Here is a 15,651-nt window from a genome sequence, read left to right as displayed (position 1 = left end):
TGTCCTATGAGGAATGGTTAAAAGATCTGGGAATGTTTAGCTGCAAACAAGAAGGTGAAGAGGAGACTTAATAGCTGTCTACAAATATCTCAAGGGCTGTCACATTGTAGAAGGATCATCTTTATTCTCATTTGCACAAGGAAAGACTAGAAGCAATGGGATGAAACAGATTAGAAAAAACTTTTTGACAGCGAGGGTGATCAATAAGTGGAACAAGCTGCCACGAGAGGTGGCGAGTTCTCCTTCAATGGAAGTCTTCAAACAGAGACTGGACAGACATCTATCTGGGATGAGTTAGTGAATCCTGTATTGAGCAGGGGGTTGGACACGATGACCTTGGAGGTCCCTTCCAACTCTGACATTCTAGAATTCTAACATAGGGAACATACATGGATTAGACCAAGCCAGTACTGACGAACATAGGGGACATTTATGGACTCCACCACACTGGTACTGACAGAGACCATCCATGGACTACACTGTATCAGCACTGCCACATGTAGGAGATCTACATGGATTACGCAGCGCTCTGAAAAGACCTAGGGGATAAAAAATTCAGAAATGCTTCAGGAACAAAGTAAAATAAAAGAGATGATCCTAAATGTCACAGAAGAAAAGTTCTGCACTCGTGAGCCCCCGTGTCCCCTGAAATCACACGGATGACGCCCTGCACTCACACTAAATCCAGCAGTGGTTCACGCACAGAGTACAGGACTACAACCCTCAATGTGCCACAGATGAACACTGCAGCCGATCACCGGAGCAGCAGTAATGTTGTCCAGGGGACATTCGATGGTTTACACACAGACTGCGGCCAATCCAGTAATGGTCCATGTACAGAAGACGACGCTGGCCCTCAGTGTCCGTAGTCACAGATGGAAAATAAGGCGAACGTCCACCGTGTACTCGGGGACACCAGCAAGGACACGTGGACAAAGAAGAACATTTAGAATTTTTGCTTTTCTAGCACTGGTACTAAAGCTGAAGTCAGAGGAAAAGATTAGGGGAATTGAAAAATTAAAGGCTAAAATGAATCTGGTGGTGGAAATCTCGTCCCGATCAGTTCTACCTGGTACAGAATGCCTTAGAAGGAATGGTAAGCCAATCAGCAGGGCCAGGACCGGCCCCGAATGTCAGAGGTGTCTACAGCCGTCTCGATGTATACACGGTGCTCGGATGACGGTGCGCTGACACAGGCGCACCATGAGCACTTCACCAGCTTCCAAAAACACCTAACGTTCAGGAGCAGGACTCGCTGAAGGTCAAAAATGATCCTAGATAAAGCAGCCGCAACTCCCACAACCCTCAGCCAGTGACGACTACACCAGAACCATCTATGTACTGTGCCGCAAGCATTCCAGTCATACTGATGCCGCGGGCACTCCATAGTCTACACCCCACAGGAATACTGATTCTGCGGGTACTCCATAGCCTATGCCCCACAGGAATACTGATGCCGCGGGCATTCCATAGTCTACACCCCACAGGAATACTGATTCTGCGGGCACTCCATAGCCTATGCCCCGCAGGAATACTGATGCCGCGGGCATTCCATAGTCTACACCCCACAGGAATACTGATTCTGCGGGCACTCCATAGCCTATGCCCCGCAGGAATACTGATGCCGCGGGCACTCCATAGCCTATGCCCCGCAGGAATACTGATGCCGCGGGCACTCCACAGCCTACGCCCCGCAGGAATACTGATGCCGCGGGCACTCCATAGTCTACGCCCCGCAGGAATACTGATGCCGCGGGCACTCCATAGCCTATGCCCCGCAGGAATACTGATGCCGCGGGCATTCCATAGTCTACACCCCACAGGAATACTGATTCTGCGGGCACTCCATAGCCTATGCCCCGCAGGAATACTGATGCCGCGGGCACTCCATAGCCTATGCCCCGCAGGAATACTGATGCCGCGGGCACTCCACAGCCTACGCCCCGCAGGAATACTGATGCCGCGGGCACTCCATAGTCTACGCCCCGCAGGAATACTGATGCCGCGGGCACTCCATAGCCTACGCCCCGCAGGAATACTGATGCCGCGGGCACTCCATAGCCTATGCCCCGCAGGAATACTGATGCCGCGGGCACTCCACAGCCTACGCCCCGCAGGAATACTGATGCCGCGGGCACTCCATAGTCTACGCCCCGCAGGAATACTGATGCCGCGGGCACTCCATAGCCTATGCCCCGCAGGAATACTGATGCCGCGGGCATTCCATAGTCTACACCCCACAGGAATACTGATTCTGCGGGCACTCCATAGCCTATGCCCCGCAGGAATACTGATGCCGCGGGCACTCCATAGCCTATGCCCCGCAGGAATACTGATGCCGCGGGCACTCCACAGCCTACGCCCCGCAGGAATACTGATGCCGCGGGCACTCCATAGTCTACGCCCCGCAGGAATACTGATGCCGCGGGCACTCCATAGCCTACGCCCCGCAGGAATACTGATGCCGCGGGCACTCCATAGCCTACGCCCCGCAGGAATACTGATGCCGCGGGCACTCCATAGCCTACGCCCCACAGGAATACTGATGCCGCGGGCACTCCATAGCCTGCGCCCCACAGGAATACTGATGCCGCGGGCACTCCACAGTCTACGCCCCACAGGAATACTGATGCCGCGGGCACTCCACAGGTATACTGAGCCGTTAGCATTCCACAGGCACCCCACAGACTACACAGCGCAGGAATACTAATGTAGCGGTCACTCCACAGCCTCCTCTTTGCAGGCACGCTGATGGCACAGGCATCACAGACTCCTCTTTTCAGACACGCTGATGGCACAGGCACCACAGACTCCTCTTTGCAGGCACACTGATGGCACAGGCACCACAGACTCCTCTTTGCAGGCACGCTGATGGCACAGGCACCACAGACTCCTCTTTGCAGGCATGCTGATGGCACAGGCACCACAGACTCCTCTTTGCAGGCATGCTGATGGCACAGGCACCACAGACTCCTCTTTGCAGGCACGCTGATGGCACAGGCACCACAGACTCCGCTTTGCAGGCACGCTGATGGCACAGGCACCACAGACTCCTCTTTGCAGGCACGCTGATGGCACAGGCACGCTGATGGCACAGGCACTCCACAGACTCCTCTTTGCAGGCACGCTGATGGCACAGGCACTCCACAGACTCCTCTTTGCAGGCACGCTGATGGCACAGGCACCAGACTCCTCTTTGCAGGCACGCTGATGGCACAGGCACTCCACAGACTCCTCTTTGCAGGCACGCTGATGGCACAGGCACTCCACAGACTCCTCTTTGCAGGCACGCTGATGGCACAGGCACTCCACAGACTCCTCTTTGCAGGCACGCTGATGGCACAGGCACCACAGACTCCTCTTTGCAGGCACGCTGATGGCACAGGCACTCCACAGACTCCTCTTTGCAGGCACGCTGATGGCACAGGCACTCCACAGACTCCTCTTTGCAGGCACGCTGATGGCACAGGCACCACAGACTCCTCTTTGCAGGCACGCTGATGGTACAGGCACTCCACAGACTCCTCTTTGCAGGCACGCTGATGGCACAGGCACTCCACAGACTCCTCTTTGCAGGCACACTGATGGTACAGGCACTCCACAGACTCCTCTTTGCAGGCACGCTGATGGCACAGGCACTCCACATACAAGAAGGTTGACCATTAGATAAAGCTGCTAATTCCAAATTAATGATCCCTTGCAACCCTCATACAATACAAACAAAGGTAAGTGATCCAAGCAGAACACATGACCACAGAAAGCCAAGGCGTCCAGCAATCGTTACCTGGAATATGTCATTGGCACACTTGCGGCACAGGTTGTGCTGGCACGGCAGGATCACCACAGGCTTGGTAAACATCTCCAAGCAGATGGGACAGATCAGTTGCTTCTCCAGGTTGTCCATTGTCTGAGTGTCCCCCCCCAAAGTCTTAAATCCTACAGCAAAATTCATCCCTGCGCAGGAGGCAGTCTGCGGAAACAACACAGGATGCAGCAGATGTCTGCACGAGACCGCCGAAAGCGCTGACGAGACCGCCGCGAGCACTGCAGAGACCTGCGCTCGCTCTAACTTTAGGGGCTCTTATCATACCCTCTGGGGCGGGACAAGATCTTAACCCCGTCCTCTTCAGGGAAATCAAATATCCCAGACCTGATGTCCACTGCTGGTGTCAACTCCTGGCCGGCCAGTGTTAACAGTGAGCATCGGGAGGGGGCCGCCGAATTCCAACAGTATTTTTAGCTGCAGGATAAGGACAGACAGTGACGGCGGATGGGGAAGGGGTGCAGCTGTCACTGACAGCAGGTGACACTGAGTCACACAATGATGCACAAAATAACAAATACACAAATATATGGCCTAAAGAATGTGGAGAGAAACGTTCCGACACCGGGGACAGCGACACACCGGGGACAGCGGCACAAGCCATTGAGGAGCACTTGTATTTTTGCATTTTTTATTAAACCTCCATTATACTAAAAGACGTTCCCCTCCTCACACGTCACAATCCGGACACAGCGCCAGCATTTATGGCGCACGACTGCGCCTGGCACCCACTCATTGGCAACGGCGCGTGCTGGTGACAAAATGAGGCATTTGGCAAATCCTTCGTCTGATTTTCTATAATCATCTGCTCAGAATGGAGATCAGCGCCGGGACAGACGGGCGAAAAATTAATGCCGCAGTAATCACACAGAGGAGGCAGGACGGGATAATACCGGGAGGAACGTCGCAGATCCGGGCTCAGGACTGTGCCATCCACCGACAGCGACTCCCAGGAATCCACGCACGTGCCTCCGGGCAGGCGGACGAGACAGAAAGCACCCGGCGCAGGTGACATATAAAAAAAAAAACCCGCAGATTGTAAAAAAACACAAGTCCTCAGACGTGAAAGTCGGAGGGTCCAGTAGAAAATCTCCAATTCAGACTCCTTGTGCAGTGCGGTGTGTGACGGCAGAGGGGACACTGGCGGCACATGACAGGGGTCCGCTGCCCCAACAATCCTATAGTCAATGGCATAAAGTCTAAATCTTCTGATGCAAATGCTTAGTGCGATATGGAAAGAAGGAGCAATCATGGCCCAGACCTCAGCCAGGGAGGAGCAGGACGAGCCTGTACAGCAGGGGTGGGAGGTCGCGTTAAGCCCCCCGTTTGGTGCAGTCGCCCTAATCACTTCATTATAAAGGAGAGTTTGTGACAGGGCGAGTCCAGTCTGCGGAAGTTCTCAACCCCTCAGAGGGACGGGAGGGAAAACACAAACAGGCAGGTCCCAGGCAGCACAGGATCCCGGGGGCACAGCCCAGACATTCCTCATACACGGACAGAAGGGCGACGGACAAGTCTTTGGTTGAGAAGTACGGTCTTCCCATTCACAGAGCGGCCCCCTCTTCATCCTTGCTGGACGGAGGAAGTAGGAGAGTTGGTGGAGGGCAAAGAGACTCTCCATCACCCCCAAAGTGCTGGAAAAGTCCCCAAGATGCTGCAGAAAGTGCTAGGAGTTGTGTACGATCACCGGTCTCTTCCGACAGAGCACTAAATTGGGGTCTCCAGAAGTGACAAGAAGGGAATCCTGTCCAATACCAGTGCTACACAGAGGATGCGGTGCACGGCCCTGTGAGGAAACACAACCTGTGATTTCGCGGGCATGAGGGACCACTTGTGGAGAAACGAGGGCCGACATTGAGGACTGGCCGGACTTACCGCATTAGGAGCTCTGCGCCTGGGGGTGGATGGAGGGTCCTGAGGACGGCTGCATGTTAATGACATCATCTACAAGAGACAAGCACAACCATTAGACGAGCAGAACCACAGGCACCGATGAGAAGACCGTGTGAAGAGCCGCTCACCATCCTCCGCCCTGATCTGAGCCTCCAGGTCCTCGGGGTTCATACACTTATAGGAATCATCCTCTTCCTCCGGAGGTTTACACCGACCACAGCAACAGCCGCAGCAGCAGCAACAGCAGCAACACGTGATGATGCCGCAGCAAATGACCAGGCCCTGGAACATACAACACTGTCCGTGAGCCATGTCCCCAGCAACCCCGAAAGAGAAAGTACTTAGCTTTAGGGGTCCCACCAACAGTGGAACCAGTCTGACCCCATGATCCCTCTCACAGTGCACAGACGGCCTTCTATATACACACCCATCACAACCCGCGGGCCAAGTCCTCACCTTGAACCACCACTTGGACATGAGGAAGTAGTACTTGACGCTCTCCTCCCCAAACTGCTCTGCCACGTAGAGACCCATGGAGCCGTACTCGTCGTAAATCTTGCGCTTGTTCTCATCGCTCAGCGTGCTGTTAGCGTTATTGATCTCCTTGAATTTCTCTGCGGCTTCGGGATTGTCTGGGTTCTTGTCTGGATGATACCGTAATGCGAGCTTCCTGTGCAGCGAGAGAGCAGAGAAGTCATCACTAGAAGGGGACCCACTGTCATGGTGTTTCTGCAGAACAGGACTGCGCTGCTGGAGAGAGCAGAGCCCCGAGCCGGGAACCCCGGTGCTGGAGAGAGCAGAGCCCCGAGCCGGGAACCCCGGTGCTGGAGAGAGCAGAGCCCCGAGCCGGGAACCCCGGTGCTGGAGAGAGACGAGCCCCGAGCCGGGAACCCCGGTGCTGGAGAGAGACGAGCCCCGAGCCGGGAACCCCGGTGCTGGAGAGAGACGAGCCCCGAGCCGGGAACCCCGGTGCTGGAGAGAGACGAGCCCCGAGCCGGGAACCCCGGTGCTGGAGAGAGACGAGCCCCGAGCCGGGAACCCCGGTGCTGGAGAGAGACGAGCCCCGAGCCGGGAACCCCGGTGCTGGAGAGAGACGAGCCCCGAGCCGGGAACCCCGGTGCTGGAGAGAAACGAGCCCCGAGCCGGGAACCCCGGTGCTGGAGAGAAACGAGCCCCGAGCCGGGAACCCCGGTGCTGGAGAGAGACGAGCCCCGAGCCGGGAACCCCGGTGCTGGAGAGAGACGAGCCCCGAGCCGGGAACCCCGGTGCTGGAGAGAGACGAGCCCCGAGCCGGGATCCCCGGTGCTGGAGAGAGACGAGCCCCGAGCCGGGAACCCCGGTGCTGGAGAGAGACGAGCCCCGAGCCGGGAACCCCGGTGCTGGAGAGAGACGAGCCCCGAGCCGGGAACCCCGGTGCTGGAGAGAGACGAGCCCCGAGCCGGGGACCCCGGTGCTGGAGAGAGACGAGCCCCGAGCCGGGGACCCCGGTGCTGGAGAGAGACGAGCCCCGAGCCGGGGACCCCGGTGCTGGAGAGAGACGAGCCCCGAGCCGGGGACCCCGGTGCTGGAGAGAGACGAGCCCCGAACCGGGAACCCAGGTGCTGGAGAGAGACGAGCCCCGAACCGGGAACCCAGGTGCTGGAGAGAGACGAGCCCCGAGCCGGGAACCCAGATGCTGGAGAGAGACGAACCCCGAGCCGGGAACCCAGGTGCTGGAGAGAGACGAGCCCCGAGCCGGGAACCCAGGTGCTGGAGAGAGACGAGCCCCGAGTCGGGAACCCCGATGCTGGAGAGAGACGAGCCCTGAGCCGGGAACCCAGGTGCTGGAGAGACTCGGGAACCCCGGTGCTGGAGAGAGACGAGCCCCGAGCCGGGAACCCAGGTGCTGGAGAGACTCGGGAACCCCGGTGCTGAAGAGAGACGAGCCCCGAGCCGGGAACCCCGGTGCTGGAGAGAGACGAGCCCCGAGCCGAGAACCCACGTGCTGGAGAGACTCGGGAACCCCGGTGCTGGAGAGAGACGAGCCCCGAGCCGGGAACCCCGGTGCTGGAGAGAGACGAGCCCCGAGCCGGGAACCCCGGTGCTGGAGAGAGACGAGCCCCGAGCCGGGAACCCAGGTGCTGGAGAGAGACGAGCCCCGAGCCGGGAACCCCGATGCTGGAGAGAGACGAGCCCCGAGCCGGGAACCCAGGTGCTGGAGAGACTCTGGAACCCCGGTGCTGGAGAGAGACGAGCCCCGAGCCGGGAACCCAGGTGCTGTAGAGAGCCCAGCCCCGAGCCGGGAACCCAGGTGCTGGAGAGACTCGGGAACCCCGGTGCTGGAGAGAGACGAGCCCCGAGCCGGGAACCCCGGTGCTGGAGAGAGACGAGCCCCGAGCCGAGAACCCAGGTGCTGGAGAGACTCGGGAACCCCGGTGCTGGACAGAGACGAGCCCCGAGCCGGGAACCCCGGTGCTGGAGAGAGACGAGCCCCGAGCCGGGAACCCCGGTGCTGGAGAGAGACGAGCCCCGAGCCGGGAACCCAGGTGCTGGAGAGAGACGAGCCCCGAGCCGGGAACCCAGGTGCTGGAGAGAGACGAGCCCCGAGCCGGGAACCCCGGTGCTGGAGAGAGACGAGCCCCGAGCCGGGAACCCCGGTGCTGGAGAGAGACGAGCCCCGAGCCGGGAACCCCGCTGCTGGAGAGAGACGAACCCCGAGCCGGGAACCCAGGTGCTGGAGAGAGACGAGCCCCGAGCCGGGAACCCAGGTGCTGGAGAGAGACGAGCCCCGAGCCGGGAACCCAGGTGCTGGAGAGACGAGCCCCGAGCTGGGAACCCAGGTGCTGGAGAGAGACGATCCTCGAGCCGGGAACCCAGGTGCTGGAGAGAGACGATCCTCGAGCCGGGAACCCAGGTGCTGGAGAGAGACGAACCCCGAGCCGGGAACCCAGGTGCTGGAGAGAGACGAGCCCCGAGCCGGGAACCCAGGTGCTGGAGAGAGATGAACCCCGAGCCGGGAACCCAGGTGCTGGAGAGAGACGAGCCCCGAGCCGGGAACCCTGGTGCTGGAGAGAGACGAGCCCCGAGCCAGGAACCCCGATGCTGGAGAGAGGCGAGCCGGGAACCCAGGTGCTGGAGAGAGACGAGCCCCGAGCCGGGAACCCCGATGCTGGAGAGAGACGAGCCCCGAGCCAGGAACCCCGGTGCTGGAGAGAGACGAGCCCCGAGCCGGGAACCCATGTGCTGGAGAGAGACGAGCCAGGAACCCAGGTGCTGGAGAGAGACGAGCCGGGGACCCCGGTGCTGGAGAGAGACGAGCCCCGAGCCGGGAACCCAGGTGCTGGAGAGAGACGAGCCCCGAGCCGGGGACCCCGGTGCTGGAGAGAGACGAGCCCCACACCCAAGACCTAGTAGCTGGAATGAACGGCACCTCGAGCTGAGGACCCGGCAGGCAGCTGGAGGGAGCTGCGCAGTTACAGTTCCTATAGTGATTACCCAGCAGTCACACTCAGTGTGGACCCCTCACCGGTACGCTTTCTTTATGTCGTCCTGTGATGCCCCCTTCTCCAGACCCAGGACCTGGTATAGGGAGAAGCCCGTCCGCGACATCTTCCTCTGAGGTCTCTGAGGCTCGGCCATTATATCCTGCAAGAAAAATACCTGAATAAGGACGGAAAATCATTACATGCAGTAAGCGTACAGTTCTTGTGGGAGACACCGCCACAGGGAAATAGTGACGTAGTAAGCATGCACGGTGGGTGTGGAGGAGGAATAGTGACATGTAGTAAGCGTGCACGGTCAGTGTGGAGGAGGAATAGTGACATGTAGAAAGTGTGCACGTTCAGTGTGGAGGAGGAATAGTGACATGTAGAAAGCGTGCACGGTCAGTGTGGAGGAGGAATAGTGACATGTAGTAAGCGTGCACGGTGGGTGTGGAGGAGGAATAGTGACATGTAGTAAGCATGCACGGTGGGTGTGGAGGAGGAATAGTGACATGTAGTAAGTGTGCACGGTCAGTGTGGAGGAGGAATAGTGACATGTAGTAAGCGTGCACGGTCAGAGTGGAGGAGGAATAGTGACATGTAGTAAGCGTGCACGATCAGTGTGGAGGAGGAATAGTGACATGTAGAAAGCGTGCACGGTCAGTGTGGAGGAGGAATAGTGACATGTAGTAAGCGTGCACGGTCAATGTGGAGGAGGAATAGTGACATGTAGTAAGCGTGCACGATCAGTGTGGAGGAGGAATAGTGACATGTAGAAAGCGTGCACGGTCAGTGTGGAGGAGGAATAGTGACATGTAGTAAGTGTGCACGGTCAATGTGGAGGAGGAATAGTGACATGTAGTAAGCATGCACGGTCAGTGTGGAGGAGGAATAGTGACATGTAGTAAGCGTGCACGGTCAGTGTGGAGGAGGAATAGTGACATGTAGTAAGCGTGCACGTTCAGTGTGGAGGAGGAATAGTGACATGTAGTAAGCGTGCACGTTCAGTGTGGAGGAATAGTGACATGTAGTAAGCGTGCACGGTCAGAGTGGAGGAGGAATAGTGACATGTAGTAAGCGTGCACGTTCAGTGTGGAGGAGGAATAGTGACATGTAGAAAGCGTGCACGGTCAGTGTGGAGGAGGAATAGTGACATGTAGTAAGCGTGCACGGTCAGTGTGGAGGAGGAATAGTGACATGTAGTAAGCATGCACGGTGGGTGTGGAGGAGGAATAGTGACATGTAGTAAGTGTGCACGGTCAGTGTGGAGGAGGAATAGTGACATGTAGTAAGCGTGCACGGTCAGAGTGGAGGAGGAATAGTGACAAGTAGTAAGCGTGCACGATCAGTGTGGAGGAGGAATAGTGACATGTAGAAAGCGTGCACGGTCAGTGTGGAGGAGGAATAGTGACATGTAGTAAGCGTGCACGGTCAGTGTGGAGGAGGAATAGTGACATGTAGTAAGCATGCACGGTGGGTGTGGAGGAGGAATAGTGACATGTAGTAAGTGTGCACGGTCAGTGTGGAGGAGGAATAGTGACATGTAGTAAGCGTGCACGGTCAGAGTGGAGGAGGAATAGTGACAAGTAGTAAGCGTGCACGATCAGTGTGGAGGAGGAATAGTGACATGTAGAAAGCGTGCACGGTCAGTGTGGAGGAGGAATAGTGACATGTAGTAAGCGTGCACGGTCAATGTGGAGGAGGAATAGTGACATGTAGTAAGCATGCACGGTGGGTGTGGAGGAGGAATAGTGACATGTAGTAAGCGTGCGCGATCAGTGTGGAGGAGGAATAGTGACATGTAGTAAGCATGCACGGCCAGAATGGAGGAGGAATAGTGACATGTAGTAAGCGTGCACGGTCAGTGTGGAGGAGGAATAGTGACGTAGTAAGCGTGCACGGTCAGAGTGGAGGAGGAATAGTGACATGTAGTAAGCGTGCATGTTCAGTGTGGAGGAGGAATAGTGACATGTAGTAAGCGTGCACGGTCAGTGTGGAGGAGGAATAGTGACGTAGTAAGCGTGCACGGTCAGTGTGGAGGAGGAATAGTGACGTAGTAAGCGTGCACGGTCAGAGTGGAGGAGGAATAGTGACATGTAGTAAGCGTGCATGTTCAGTGTGGAGGAGGAATAGTGACATGTAGTAAGCGTGCACGATCAGTGTGGAGGAGGAATAGTGACATGTAGTAAGCGTGCACGTCCAGAGTGGAGGAGGAATAGTGACATGTAGTAAGCGTGCACGGTCAGTGTGGAGGAGGAATAGTGACATGTAGTAAGCGTGCACGGCCAGAGTGGAGGAGGAATAGTGACATGTAGTAAGCGTGCACGGCCAGAATGGAGGAGGAATAGTGACATGTAGTAAGCGTGCACGGTCAGTGTGGAGGAGGAATAGTGACATGTAGTAAGCGTGCACGGTCAGTGTGGAGGAGGAATAGTGACATGTAGTAAGCGTGCACGGTCAGTGTGGAGGAGGAATAGTGACATGTAGTAAGCGTGCGCGGTCAGTGTGGAGGGGGAATAGTGACATGTAGTAAGCGTGCACTGTGGGTGTGGAGGAGGAATAGTGACATGTAGTAAGCGTGCGCGGTCAGTGTGGAGGAGGAATAGTGACATGTAGTAAGCGTGCACGATCAGTGTGGAGGGGGAATAGTGACATGTAGTAAGCGTGCACGGCCAGAATGGAGGAGGAATAGTGACATGTAGTAAGCGTGCACGGTCAGTGTGGAGGAGGAATAGTGACATGTAGTAAGCGTGCATGGTCAGTGTGGAGGGGGAATAGTGACATGTAGTAAGCGTGCGCGGTCAGTGTGGAGGAGGAATAGTGACATGTAGTAAGCGTGCACGGTCAGTGTGGAGGAGGAATAGTGACATGTAGTAAGCGTGCACGGTCAGTGTGGAGGAGGAATAGTGACATGTAGTAAGCGTGCACGGTCAGTGTGGAGGAGGAATAGTGACATGTAGTAAGCGTGCACGGTCAGTGTGGAGGAGGAATAGTGACATGTAGTAAGCGTGCACGGTCAGTGTGGAGGAGGAATAGTGACATGTAGTAAGCGTGCACGGTCAGTGTGGAGGAGGAATAGTGACATGTAGTAAGCGTGCACGGTCAGTGTGGAGGAGGAATAGTGACATGTAGTAAGCGTGCACGGCCAGAATGGAGGAGGAATAGTGACATGTAGTAAGCGTGCACGGTCAGTGTGGAGGAGGAATAGTGACATGTAGTAAGCGTGCACGGTCAGTGTGGAGGAGGAATAGTGACATGTAGTAAGCGTGCGCGGTCAGTGTGGAGGGGGAATAGTGACATGTAGTAAGCGTGCACCGTGGATGTGGAGGAGGAATAGTGACATGTAGTAAGCGTGCGCGGTCAGTGTGGAGGAGGAATAGTGACATGTAGTAAGCGTGCACGGTCAGTGTGGAGGAGGAATAGTGACATGTAGTAAGCGTGCACGGTCAGTGTGGAGGAGGAATAGTGACATGTAGTAAGCGTGCACGGTCAGTGTGGAGGAGGAATAGTGACATGTAGTAAGCGTGCACGGTCAGTGTGGAGGAGGAATAGTGACATGTAGTAAGCGTGCACGGTCAGTGTGGAGGAGGAATAGTGACATGTAGTAAGCGTGCACGGCCAGAATGGAGGAGGAATAGTGACATGTAGTAAGCGTGCACGGTCAGTGTGGAGGAGGAATAGTGACATGTAGTAAGCGTGCACGGTCAGTGTGGAGGAGGAATAGTGACATGTAGTAAGCGTGCACGGTCAGTGTGGAGGAGGAATAGTGACATGTAGTAAGCATGCGCGGTCAGTGTGGAGGGGGAATAGTGACATGTAGTAAGCGTGCACCGTGGATGTGGAGGAGGAATAGTGACATGTAGTAAGCGTGCGCGGTCAGTGTGGAGGAGGAATAGTGACATGTAGTAAGCGTGCACGGTCAGTGTGGAGGGGGAATAGTGACATGTAGTAAGCGTGCACGGTCAGTGTGGAGGGGGAATAGTGACATGTAGTAAGCGTGCACGATCAGTGTGGAGGGGGAATAGTGACATGTAGTAAGCGTGCGCGGTCAGTGTGGAGGGGGAATAGTGACATGTAGTAATCGTGCATGATCAGTGTGGAGGGGGAATAGCAGGGGCGGACATACCGTATGTCCCCCAGAGTCTCTGGGGGCCCCTGCAGAGCGGCTAATAATGAGGGCGATCTAGCCTGTTTATCCGGCCACGAGGGGCCCCTCGCTAGATTGCCCTCATGTGTGGCAGGCAGGGAGAGATCCCTGCAGCTCCGCTGCCTAAGAAAATAGCTCGGAGCTGCAATGATCGGTCCTGCTTCCTGCCCGCGCTTCCTGCCTCACCCAGCAGTCGGCGGCTGTACCAGAGAGGAAATTGTCGGAGACGGTGCTGCGGGAGAGCATGCGGAGAGGTGAGAGGTGCTGTGTGTAGAGATGAGTGGTGGTGTGTGTGTGCATGCGTACGTAGTGCTGTGGGGGAACGTGCAGAGAGGTGAACGGTGCAGTGTGTGTCTGTGTAGGCGGAGGAGAGGACAATGATGGGGATGGTGGGGGAGAAAGCAATGATGGAGGTGGTGGAAAGGGCAATGATGCGGGAGGAGAAAATGGTGGAAGTGGTGGAATGGGCAATGATGGGGGTGATAGGGGAGAAGGCAATGATGGAAAGGGCAATGATGTGGGTGGTGGGGGAGAAGGCAATGATGGGGGAGGAATGGGCAACGATAGGGGTGCTGGGGGAGCGGACAATAATGGGATGCGGGAGGAGGAGGACAGTGAGGGGTGTGGGGCATTGGGAAGGAAGGAAAGGGGAATTATAATGGCCTTAGGAACAAAGGGAGGTGGAGGAAGATGTTATTATTGCTTATTATGTCTAACACAGTCCCTTAGTATATAGTGTACTACTCACTTATGTATAGCGCCATCCCTCAGTATATAGTGTAGTCACTTACTATGTATAGCACAGTCCCCTAGTATAGTGTACTCACTTATTATGTATAACATCCTTAGTTACATAGTTTCCTCTTTTATTATGTATAACACCGTCCCTTATTACGTACCATCCTCTCTAGTTATATACGTATGATGCCGTCCCTTATTATATAGCTTCCTCTGCTGTTATGTACAGTGCTGTCTCTTACAGAGTGTATTCTTGTTATTTTTGTTATTCACAGTGCCCTCTTATTACACAGTCCCCTCTCTTGTTAGATATAAAATGACTGCTGATGGAGGAGCCGGTGACCAGACGACCAGTCCATCAGCTCCTCCATTAGAAAGGACGCTCTCCCATGCTCCATCAGCCATCACTGCATTATACAGCTAACAAGAGAGGACGGTATGTAATAAAGACAGGGCTCTATATAATCCAGTATGTAAGGGACGGTGCTGTACATAACAAGAGAGGGCACTGTGTAATAAGGGACGGCAATATACACAATAATGGAGACTGTGTATTATATACACATGTATGTGTGCCGGCCTCTCTCTCTCTCTCTCTCTCTATATATATGTGGCTTTGTCGCCATAAAAGTAAGGGGGCCCAGACACATTTCTTGCACAGGGGCCCCAAGCTGTCAGTGTCCACCCCTGGGGAACAGTGACATGTATTATGCGTGCACCGTCCCTTCGTACTGGCCACAGAGCCGCCAATATAAGGACGACGCCAGCTGACAAGATTGTTCATGGCACTAGGAATAACAGCATCATCAACTCTCCACTACCCCTGACTGTCAGTCTCCTCATCTACAGCACCTCAACCATCCCCAGTCATCCTCCTCATCTATGGCAGCCCCTTACCCCCAGTGACAGGCGGCCTCCTCATCTATGGCAGCTCCTTACCCCAGTGACAGGCGGCCTCATCTATGACAGCTCCTTACCCCCAGTGACAGGCGGCCTCCTCATCTATGGCAGCTCCTTACCCCAGTGACAGGCGGCCTCATCTATGACAGCTCCTTACCCCCAGTGACAGGCGGCCTCCTCATGTATGGCAGCTCCTTACCCCAGTGACAGGCGGCCTCATCTATGGCAGCCCCTTACCCCCAGTGACAGGCAGCCTCCTCATCTATGGCAGCCTCTTACCCCAGTGACAGGCGGCCTCATCTATAACAGCTCCTTACCCCCAGTGACAGGCGGCCTCATCTATGACAGCCCCTTACCCCAAGTGACAGGCGGCCTCATCTATGACAGCCCCTTACCCCCAGTGACAGGCGGCCTCCTCATCTATGGCAGCCCCTTACCCCCAGTGACAGGCGGCCTCCTCATCTATGGCAGCCCCTTACCCCCAGTGACAGGCGGCCTCCTCATCTATGGCAGCCCCTTACCCCCAGTGACAGGCGGCCTCCTCATCTATGGCAGCCCCTTACCCCCAGTGACAGGCGGCCTCCTCATCTATGGCAGCCCCTTACCCCCAGTGACAGGCGGCCTCCTCATCTATGGCAGCCCCTTAACCAGGGCTGTGGAGTCGGTAAGCCAAACCTGCAACTCCGACT

General features: G+C 56.1%; 2 protein-coding genes across 4 annotated transcripts in view; both read right to left on the bottom strand.

The window, feature by feature from the left end:
* The window catches only part of TRIM54 (tripartite motif containing 54), a 92,935-nt gene extending 88,641 nt beyond the window's left edge, over positions 1-4,294 (bottom strand). Inside the window, exon 1 of the mRNA XM_073557789.1 lies at positions 3,785-4,294. Within this exon, the coding sequence (XP_073413890.1) occupies positions 3,785-3,952 (168 nt within the window). The 5' untranslated portion in view covers positions 3,953-4,294. The remainder of the gene's footprint in view (positions 1-3,784) is intronic.
* A 143-nt stretch (positions 4,295-4,437) lies between these two features.
* The window catches only part of DNAJC5G (DnaJ heat shock protein family (Hsp40) member C5 gamma), a 34,733-nt gene continuing 23,519 nt past the window's right edge, over positions 4,438-15,651 (bottom strand). For all 3 annotated transcript variants that reach the window (XM_073557792.1, XM_073557791.1, XM_073557790.1), the window contains exons 2-6: positions 9,222-9,340; positions 6,173-6,386; positions 5,845-5,998; positions 5,699-5,767; positions 4,438-5,609 (exon numbers count right to left, since the gene is read on the bottom strand). In XM_073557792.1, coding sequence (XP_073413893.1) covers positions 5,703-5,767; positions 5,845-5,998; positions 6,173-6,386; positions 9,222-9,334 — 546 coding nt within the window. In that variant the 5' untranslated portion in view covers positions 9,335-9,340 and the 3' untranslated portion in view covers positions 4,438-5,609; positions 5,699-5,702. The remainder of the gene's footprint in view (positions 5,610-5,698; positions 5,768-5,844; positions 5,999-6,172; positions 6,387-9,221; positions 9,341-15,651) is intronic.

This window comes from Dendrobates tinctorius, unplaced genomic scaffold (assembly GCF_039654945.1).
Source record: "Dendrobates tinctorius isolate UK_male_01 unplaced genomic scaffold, ASM3965494v1 ptg000251l, whole genome shotgun sequence".
Classification (NCBI taxonomy): Eukaryota; Metazoa; Chordata; class Amphibia; order Anura; family Dendrobatidae; genus Dendrobates; species Dendrobates tinctorius.
Note: the sequence above shows the minus strand (reverse complement) of the source record. Positions and strands in the feature narration are given on the sequence as shown.